The sequence below is a fragment of the Triticum urartu genome, chromosome 2 (assembly GCF_003073215.2).
Source record: "Triticum urartu cultivar G1812 chromosome 2, Tu2.1, whole genome shotgun sequence".
In the NCBI taxonomy this organism is placed as follows: Eukaryota; Viridiplantae; Streptophyta; class Magnoliopsida; order Poales; family Poaceae; genus Triticum; species Triticum urartu.
The window spans coordinates 137,721,525-137,732,387 of NC_053023.1; the positions used below are offsets into that span (position 1 = coordinate 137,721,525).

The 10,863-nt window shown below is 42.9% G+C and overlaps 1 protein-coding gene across 1 annotated transcript; it reads right to left on the reverse strand.

Moving 5' to 3' along the window:
- Positions 1 to 498: 498 nt before the first annotated feature.
- On the reverse strand, positions 499 to 3,569 carry LOC125536380. The gene is made up of 3 exons (XM_048699592.1): positions 2,104 to 3,569; positions 1,704 to 1,933; positions 499 to 1,601 (listed from the first exon to the last, which is right to left on the reverse strand). Exons 1-3 carry the CDS (start codon positions 3,404 to 3,406, stop codon positions 1,158 to 1,160), a joined length of 1,977 nt encoding a protein of 658 aa, XP_048555549.1. The 5' UTR covers positions 3,407 to 3,569; the 3' UTR covers positions 499 to 1,157.
- Between the last annotated feature and the right edge of the window lie 7,294 nt (positions 3,570 to 10,863).

Sequence of the window (10,863 nt, forward strand, 5' to 3'; positions counted from 1 at the left end):
CTTGAGTGATGGTTGTTGAGTTAAGAGCGTGTGTTATATTTTCTTCTCCCGTTGCAACGCCCGGGCTCTTTTGCTAGTGAATAAAAAATGATATATCTAGATATATATTAGTTCTAGATACATCCTTTTTATCCGATAGACGAAGGGACTACTCTCTACTGTATTGTAATGTATTGAGTCATATACGAGTATACCATCACCTGTGGCAGTAAGTTGATTTTCCTTGTATGTTTCTACGACAAATTGTCACTTTTTCTGTTGTGCCTATAGATTTTAAGGTATGCTGATAAGGTTGTCAAGTTGTTTCTTTAAACTAACAGTTTTGCTAAAGCACATTTGAATGTGCCATAAGTATTGCACATCTAAATCGTATGTCATTGATCTTACATTAAGATTTGTGTGAATATTTTCTTTCTCTTTTTTCCTCTTTTTCTTTATGCTTGATTCATTCACTTAGATATGCAATAATTAGAGTACATTTAAATATGCCCTAGACACACCCTTAAACTAAACATGGAGAAAAATTAAGTATTGCCTGTCCTCTAAAATCATGTACGTACGACACACCATTTTTTCGGTTTGTAGCTTCGAGCAACAAAGTGCCCATATATTGGTGGCATCAATCACTTTTACCATCTGTAAAGAGTATCTACAGCCAGACTTGACAAATCCGACCCTTCAAACGCCCGCGGACGCGTCTGACAAATTTCCAATCTCACAACCAGGCACCTCAATTAGCATATCTCAAATTCATGCAAACCCATGCAACTACGTAAACGATGTTACATCGTCCAGTTACTATAACATGCCATCGGACTACCAAAATTTGGCATGTTTGGCTATGATGGAGAAGATCATCCACGGCTGCCCTTGCACTTCCCAACGCCCTTGTCGTCCTTCTCGCGGAAGTACCGGTCGAAGATGGAGTAGGGATCAAGCCGGATCTACTCCATAGCCACAAGAACAATCAAACATGTCCTTAGAGGATTTCCATCTTGTTCTTGATAAGCTGGGACCAAGCAACAGTAATCTCCACCTTAGAGTCACCAATCTCACATATACCTCGACTTATGTTGCAATATTTGGTCCTAAACGTGAGACGGCTTTGCCTAGCAATGGCACCAGATTGTGAGTAAGCTTGTATGACAAATCGCAGGTTATGTCCCAGTTCTACAGAAACAACTTGCCTTCAGATCAACGTAACCAGCTGAGCCCATTGGCATTTCTCCATCAAATTCATGAGAATCAACCAACACAACATGCCTGGACAGGGGGTCCTTAACTTCCTGTGGTGGTGAGGAGCACATAATCCGGCCGCCGTATTCAAAAGGTGATGGCCACCCTTCAACAACACGGACACTCGAGATAGTAGCCTGGACGGTTTCTGTAAGTCCCTCAAAGCTTAACTCTACCGTGCAAAAGGAGTTGCTAAAGAGCGCTCTATCTGAACCTTCACGATCACCAGGGTAAGTCTGGAAGTGACTGATCAATGCTTTGTCACCAGACCATGTTGTGCCCTTTACTTTGAGTTGGATTTCGAAGTCAACATTGTCCGCAGCCACAGTTGCACGAGATGGGCCAGTCAGGTGCAAAAAAGGATCCTGCAAGGATCATAATCGTCAGTATAGTTGAATGCAACAAACAACGACAGAAGAAGAAAAAGAAGGAGAAAATGAAGAACAAAATGGAAGACCGTATATTACATCTAGAGTGAGTTCTTGGTAGTCATCCCTTTGTCGAGCGAAGAGAATGTTACGGTTGTGATCTACGGCATCTCGGGCAGCGACGACCCCGTAGACATAGAGTGGCCACTTAAACTTTCCCTTTGTTTCAACAATCTTGACAGAGTAGATCTGCAAGGCGCTCACAGTGGTAGCAGTGTAGGGGATCAGTCCCAGCGTGCAATGTGTAAAGTGCATAGGACTCAATAAGGCTGCAGCACCAAATTAATCCAAGTGTTAGCCATGTTCCAACATGAATTACTTACTTATATGCAATGAATGAAGGAAGGAAGGACGGAAGGGAGGGGGGATCTGCTTGCATTGCCATTGTTGGAAGATGAATACGATGAGAAGGAATCAATGGGTGTTTAAGTTTACTTACTCATGTCTTCGAAGTCACTGCGGTCTCCCCATGCAGATTCCCAGCCTTTACGGCGTCTAGCAAACAACCTGTCCTCCATCTCCATCTCCTCTGCCTCGTCCTGATGTGAGACAGAGATCCAGTTTGGCGTGTCCTTATCATCCTGCTCCTGGACTTTGAGAAAGTTGGCTTGCATCTCTAATAGCAACTTCTCAAATTGGTCATCCATCGCTAAATCCTCCGGGGTCATCTTCCCCTCGTCCTCCTCCTCCTCACATTCGAGCATCTTCAAATATTTGCGCATCTCCATGGTCATACCCCGCACTTCATGCTCCTCATCGGAATCCAGCACCATCACCACTGCCTTTGTGCTTGATTTGCTTTCATTGCTTGATTTGCCTTCATTGCTTGAATTGCCCTCATCCATCATCCTCGACGCATGTGTCTCCGTGCTTGATTGGCCTTCATTGCTTGATTTGCCTTCGCTGCTTGAATTGCCCCCGTCCATCATCCTCGACGCATGCGTCTCCGTGCTTGATTGGCCTTTATCTGTCATGGGATCAATCATCTCCATGTACTCCTTGTTACTCTGGTTCTCGTAGGAGTGGACAGTCGCCTGGTCGCAAAGGCCACTTATAGAATCCGCTGCCACGAAATGTACATCCTCCTCATCAGTCATCTGGCCATCAGGACAGTAGGCAGCCATCTGCGGCGTTTCCATGTTTGATTTACTAAGGCCCGTTGTCAGATCTGTTACCGATGCATCCACATGTTGCTTGGTTCCCTGGTTCTCAAAACAGTGGGTGCTGGATTTGCTTTTGTCCTCCTCGGTCCTCTGGTCCTCAACATTTTGGTCAGCCATCTTTTTATCTGCATTCGCGGTTGAATGTAATATATCCAGGGAGATCTTAGATAACCTCTGCGCGGCGTTTAACTGATCGAAGACCTTGTAATAGGAGATAACGGGGACACTAATTTTGGCCAGAATAGATGCCATGGATGCCATCTCGTCGCACAAGGCATCCGTCCGTTGCAATATATGACTGAATAAGCAGTTTAGGCGCTCGCCCTCGTCCTCACCGCCGTGGGGCAAATATACATGCTCGGAGTTGGATATGAATCCGGACGTGATCTCGCTCCTCGGGGACATGATCTTCCTCGCGATCTCAGGGTCGAATTGAAGAATGTCAGACTGCTTCTCCCTGAGCAAGTTCGCCAGGGATGCAATCTCCATGCTCAGGATCTCTGCTTCGGAAGGAACTTGCAGCTTCCGATCCATCTCCCGAGGCGTCCTCACCTCTCCTCCCCCGCCGCCACCCGCCATCGATCTCTCTTCTCTTACTTTTTTGGTTGATTGAGATTGCTAACCAGGCTTGCCGTCTGGTATTCTCGCCGCCGCCGCCGCAGTCTCCGCCTCCGCCAAACTTAGGGTTTCTATGAGGAACGAACGGGGGCCGATTCTTTACGCTTATACAGTATTCATCTCACGCTCGACTCCGGCTCGGCCCGGCCCAGACAATCGAGACGGGCACGGGACACCGGCTCACTCGGATTTGCAAAGTGAGACAGTAACCAAACTCGGATTTGCCTAAGAAAACAAAGCCAGACTCAAAAAAAAAAGGCAACTTTTTTTTTCTGTAGCCAGTGCGGGTGGGGTGGGGAAGCTCCTTGCCAAATATCATTTCACGCTTAAACCAACTCTACTGACTCCCGTCCCTTTTCGGAAAAAAACCTCTAATAGCTCTCGTATCCGTGAACCAACCTGTGCCATCAGAGTTTAAATCATACACTTAATATTGGTGCTCGCATTACTTATGTATTTATTTCAGCCTTCCCGCGATATTCGTTCAATAGGAGGAGACGTTCCCGTCAACTGCAAGGCGTCCGTAATGACTTCGTAAAATCTCAAGATGCTATGCCGTCTCAATTTCTCAGATGTCCTCACAAGGGTAGGATGTGTGTGTGCGTGTACGCGCTTTCATAAGGGTGAGTGTATGCTCATGTATGTAAGCGACTTTAGTTGTACCGTGTTCAAAAAAATAGCTCATGTGTCCCTAAAAAATTACCGTATCGAAAGTTGGGCGGGAAAAAAAGCCTCCAGCAGCTTTCATAGATTCAAAATTTTATATGGATCTCTTATGATCACCTTCCTTGTCACTTACATTTGGCAGAAGATGGTCTTCTCGTATAATTTTGACGAGTGAATAACCGCCTAAAACTTTACTGGAGATGAGCCTTGTGTCACGTCGGGCTGCCACGTTGCTGATGTCGCCACCCTGTCGTGCGAGCCCGCCGCCTCCCTTGCCCCATGCCGTTGTGAGGCCGCCACTGCTCCGTCTCCTACCTTTGCCCCGTGAGGTCATGTTGCCATGAGGCCGCCGCCAGGTCACGCCGCGACAAGGGCTCTCACCGCCAAGTCGCGCCACCGCCCCCGGAACCCCGCCTCCTCTCCCCTACGCCGTAAGGCTGCATCGTCGCTAGGTCACGCCACCTCACTGCTCCGCAAGCCGTTGCCACGTCGTCTCACTAACTTGTGGGCCCAGCGTCATGTCACTAACTTGCGGCCCAACACAGTTTAGTAAGAAATAGAAAAAAAAGGATATTAGGGGAATAAGTTTTATGAAAACTTCATCTAATTTATACCGCCATCCCGTAAAACGACTTTTACCGGATGATTTTTACATGAGCTATTGGAGTTGCTCTGAGGCGCCAAATAGAGGCCAATTTTTTTTTTGAGAATCTCTTTTTTTTAGAAAATTTTGATAATCTGATAAGGCCAAACTTTACAGTGCGCACACCTCCCTTTTTGCTAGATCTAGTTGGGCTTGCAGGCCATTATATTTCCTCCCACCGATTTTTGGGGTTGGGTTTTATGTGGTTTTGTTTTTCCCTGGTTTTTGCTTGGTATTTTCGTATTATTATTTTTTCTATTTTTATGTTTTTCGTTTTATCATTTAAAAATGCATGATATGTTTTCAATTCTGTGTTTTTTTGGAAACTGCAAACTTTTCTTAATTTTCAGGAACATTTTCAAATCCATGAAATTTTCCCTTTCACAAAATTTTTAAAACCCATTAAAAATTTACAGGTGGTAATTTATTTCAAATTCATGAATATTTTTTAAATTCAAGATTTTTTAAAACTTATGAACATTTATAGATTCATAAACTTATTTTAAAGTCCATTATTCTTTAAGAAAATATGAATATTTTATGAATTTGTGAACTTTTAAAATTTATGAAGAATTTTCGAAATTGTGAAAAAACGTGAAATAATTTCAATACATGATTTTCTAAAATATAGTCTTTTCTCGAATTCATACACTTTTTTCAATTTGTAAACTTTTAAAACTCTATAAAAAAAAGCTCCACGCAAAAAAACTCTACAAAAAAGCATAGCTAGTTTTTTACAAGCCAGAGTTTTTGTTTTCTCAAGTCTGAGCCAACATAACGAGCATGACGAGAGCGGGTTGATATTGAGCTGCGGCTCATTTTTTATGCGCGTGAGCGGCAACATGCAACTCAGCGGGTGCCCCTGTATCTCGCCTTCAGCGAGAGGGCAGGAACCCTCGCTGAGGCTTTGTTTGGTAGAAGAGTATTTGAGAGGTTTTGGGAGGAGGGGATTTGGGAGGATTTGGTGAATCCCTCCCTTCCACCCAATCCCCTTCATTCCCCAATCCCCCTCCAGCCAAAATCCCCTTTGTAGAAAAAATGCATTTGGTTGACAGGGTTTGCCATTTTTGTGATGACAATTCACAGTGATCTCTCTTTATATGTTTCTCAGATTCAGTATAGTAAGCCCCAAATTTTCTACATTTGCAGAACAAGTCTCACACTTTCATGACCTTATGTAACTTCATTAAAAAGAGAAAAAAAAAACTTCATTTGCAGCTAAAATTTAGCCCAATTTGCAGTATGCCACTGAAAGTTACTGGTTCTGAACTTCAAATACCTACACTAAACATTTGACTAGAAAATTGTACGAAAGAAAACTATATGCAAAGTTCAGGAAGCTAGTTCAGTACAGTACTAAACTAGCATGTATTCAGTATACTACATGTTCCAGTGACCCCTGTGCCCAACAGTACATCCATGCAGTTCATAACATTTTTAAATTTAAACCGTTCATGCACCTCACAGCGTTTGGACAAGAAAACAAGTCCTGATCTAACAAGGACAGAAACAAGGAAACAAGTCCTGATCCAATACGGGTAGAATAAAGGACATCATATCTTCATCATCCTCGCTTCTCCTCTTCCTAATTCGATCGATAATCTCAGAGTTCATCTTGACACTAAAACTAGAATCAGGAAGCAACAAATAAGAACTATATTCATAAGACATACATAATGATCTAGAATATTATATCATCAGTGTGCCAAGATGTGCAATGATCAAGAGCTATCAAGTATGATATACTACTTCGGCAAAGAAACAAGCTCAAGAGGCCAAGAAGCTTATGTAGCTTACCGAAGTTTGGCGTGGCAACAGGTTCCCAAGAAGGAGGTAACTCGTCCACCCCAACAAGGATCCAAGCTGTAGGATGTGAAAATAAGAGTCAAACACATTTCATCATAAGTATTATAAGTAGCAGAATTTCATCATTATTTCTAATCTGACGACACACACATTTGAATAGAAACATCGTAGGATGGTTTGTTCCAATGCATGCAGAAGATGGACAATTAGAATCAAGACCAAAATCAAAGAGACTTTTCCCTTGAATAAACAACAACAATCAGGTATAAACTACATTCATTTCATCAGGTCAATTCACTGGCAAGGGAAGTAACAAGTTTACGCTTGTTGAATCCTAATTATTCTACATAGATTTATAAACTCTGCAAAAATATATAGCCTAAACTCTAGCTTGCAGATATGGTTCCCTAGATTACAAGGATTTAGTAAATGAAAGAAATATTAAGATACAACAATGCTAGGAACAAAAGAGACACGTCCTATATGCAACTGAATGTTTGCTGCAAACATTTATAGCCTAAACTTAATGCTAGTTCTTTTCTGGGCCGCACCGCTCATTCCATTCATAGGCTTCGATTACATGGGCTGAGCAGTTTGTTGCTACAACACACTAAGATTACATGGGCTTCAATGGTATAGACACCTCCAAAGTCTCCAAGTAGATTAAAATCAAATATGAGCAGAAATTGCAATCTTGTAAAAGCAGTGCACTAGCCAGTGAGTTCTAATTGCAGATGACTTCACACTACTAAGTGGTGACTGCGATCATGTACTTTTCTATAGCAACTCTTTCTTTCTTCATAAGAACAAATACCGTAAACCATCTTTTGTCTATCTGCATCCTATTTTGCACTAGTGTAGTTGTTATCATGGTACATCTGAGAGTAAGAATCGTTTACTAACAATTGCAAGAGTTGAAAGTAAAGATTGGAAACAGGAAAAACAGATACGCATCTCCCTTTTGAACGTGTTGCAATCAAGAGTACTGCTGCATTGGTCTGATATTCGGGTTGAAACTTTGCAGGTATCCTACTGATGGCGACAAGCAAATGCTGGCCAAGCAGACGGGCCTAACAAAGAATCAGGTAAGCAGCAAAGCTGGTCACTGTTGCCGCTACCATGTCATTTTGTTTTTGGAGCTTGGTTGACATGTTGGGTTAATAATGGCGGTGCAGGTGTCGAACTGGTTCATCAACGCGAGGGTGAGGCTGTGGAAGCCAATGATGGAGGAGATCCACAACTTGGAGATGAGGCAGGTCCACAAGCACCCGCCGCACGACAAGGGCCAGCAGCACGGCATCCACGGCCAGTCTCACCAGCACTCGTCGCAGCAGCAGCAGCAGCAGTGCAGCGGCAATCGCTCCGAGCCCGGCGACTCGCACCCCGGCAGATTGAGACAAATCTCGACCTCTAGGGTTAGGGTAGAAGAGGAGCTAGAAGAGGACGACATTCTTGGCAAGCTAGCTGGGTAGGAGACGCTGTTCTTGGCGTGCTTGCCGGTGAGGACGAGGCGGACGGAGGGTGTGCGGGAGGTGGCAGCCATGGAGAGGATGGAGAGGGGAGGGGCTGCGGTTACTAACCACCGGGGAGAAGTCCAGTATGCCGGAGGAGATCGCCGGCGTCGAGGCGGCGAGGCGGCGTGGCGTCTTGGGGAGGAGTCGGCGGCAGCGTCTTGGGAGGAGCCGTCGGCGGTGCCTCGGATCGAGCGGCGGTGCGAGTCGGGCGAGCAAATCCTCGAGGGGGGCCTCGAGGGTTCTGAAGCGCGCGGAAACTGATGGATCGACGGGGAATCGAGAGGGTTGGGCCGTCGAAACCCCGGGTACCAAATGGGCCAACGGGTATTTGCGAGGATTCTGGGCCACGCGAGGAATACCGGCTCGAAACCCTCCCAATCCATGCGAAACAAACGAGGCTTGAAGGGGAGACCGACATGGGCGTGCCCACGAGCGCTGGAGGCCACATGTTTTTTTTCTTCTGTTTTTAAGTTTCTCTTTCGTTTTTTGCTTTATTTTTGTAATTTAGTTTATATTTTAGAATAATATAAAATACATATATCATAAAAAAATTGTACATAAAACATTTGGGAAATGTTGACCAAATATTTCAAAAATGTTAAATGCGTATAGAGAAAATGTTTATCACGTTTACGAAAAATATATACAAAAAAGTATAAGTGTATAAAATAATCTGATCATGTATTTTAAAAAAGTTAATCAAGCATTTGAAAAAATGTTGAATAAGTGTTTGAAAAATATTAAGCAAGCATTTGGAAAATGTTAAATGTGTATTGAAAAATGGTTACCATGTATTAAAAAATGATGAAACAAATTTGATCATGTATATAAAAATGTTAAACAAGCATTTGAAAAATGTTGAACAAGTATTTAAAAATGTTAAATGTATATAGAAAAAATGTTGGCTATGTAGTAAAACAGATGAAAAATCCTCATGTATACAAAAACGTTAATGAAGCAATTGAAAAAAAATGTTAAACACGTATTTCAAAAATATAAATCTAGCCTTTGAAAAATGTTAAATGTGTTTAGAAAAAATGTTAAATGTGTTTTGAGAAAGTGTTAATATTGCATTTAGAAATTGTTAATCAAGCATTTGAAGAATGTTAAATATGCATAAAAAATGTTGATCATGTATTAAAAAATGTCGATCTTGTATTTGAAAAATGTTAATCAAGCATTTGATAGTTTGAAAGTGTGTATAGGAAAAATGTTGATCATGTATTAAGAAAAATGTTAATCAAGCATTTGATTTTTAAATGTATATAAAAAATGTCGACCATGTATTATTAAAATGTTAAATTTGTATTTGAAAAATGTTAAACATGTATTAGAATAATGTTGTTGACATATACAAAAAATGTTGAATGAAAACGAAAACAAACAAAGGATACCATAAAAAATGAAAACCGAAGAAGAAACAAAAAACAAAGAGAAGAAGTAATAAAAAACAAATAAACAAGTGCAACAAGAATGAAAAACGGAGAAGAGAAAAGAAAAGAAAGAACAAAAAACAGAAAAAGGAAACAAAACTAGAGAAAACCGGCTCCACTCACTTCAAGTAGATCGTGCCCTTATACATAATCACAAATTATCCCCTCACGTGTTGGCTTGTAGCACTGGTTATCTTCACGACGACCACAGATCGATCCCTCCTACTCCCCTTTTCCCATTAACTCTTTGTGAAAATGGGTCGACCCAGTAACAACCACAACCATGAAAAATCGACGTGAGATTTTCTACAGGCTCGGTTAATGCGAGATATAGACGTCGCACAACTCAGGTCTTTAGAGTGTGTTTGCTAGCTTGCATGAGCCTGCATGTTCCTTGTTTGATCAACTTTTTGTTGTCTGATAGCGTGCACATGGCCTCCTCAGCCTACATGAGCTCAGCCCAAATAGTCCTTTAGCCTACACGAGGAAAGAACACCCCCACATGTGTGCGCTTCTGAGCATGGCTCGCTTGAATGCTCCCCTCAACCCACGTGTTCCCTCACGACCCAAGAGGCCCGCTAGGGTTACCTCTCCTCCTGATTTCATCTCGCTCCCGAGCTTCTTCCTCCTCCTCAGGAGACACCTAGCTGCACGCTGCCACCTCCCCTTCTCCTTGATGGCAGCCTCCTTGATACGTTTATTTTGCATCATATTTTTCTACTGTTATCTATAATGTTTTTATACATAATAATGCTTTATAGAGTAATTCTAATGCCTTTTCTCTCATAATATGCAAGGTTCACACAAAGAGGAAGAATGCCGGCAGCTAGAATTCTGAACCTGAAAAAGCTACGTCAGAGTTACCTATGCTGCACATCTCCAAATGAGCTGAAACTTCACGAAGATTTTTTATGGAATATTTAAGAATTATTGGAGCAAATAGCCGTTGGGGAACGAGAGGGGAGAGTGTGTCCACGTACCCTCGTAGACCGAAAGCGGAAGCGTTTAGTAACGTGGTTGATGTAGTTGAACGTCTTCATGATCCAACCGACCCAAGTACCCGAACGTACGACACCTCCGTGTTCAGCACACGTTCAACACGATGACGTCCCTCGAGCTCTTGATCCAGTTGAGAACGAGGGAGAGTTCCGTCAGCACGATGGCGTGGCGACGATGATGATGAAGTTACCGGCGCATGGCTTCACCTAAGCGCTACGACGATATGACCAAGGTGTTGAACTATGGAGGGGGGCACCACACACGACTAAGAGATTGTCTGTTGTACTTTGGGGTGCCCCCCTGCCCACGTATATAAAGGAGGGGAGGAGGAGGTCGGCCATAGGGGGGCGCGTGCCA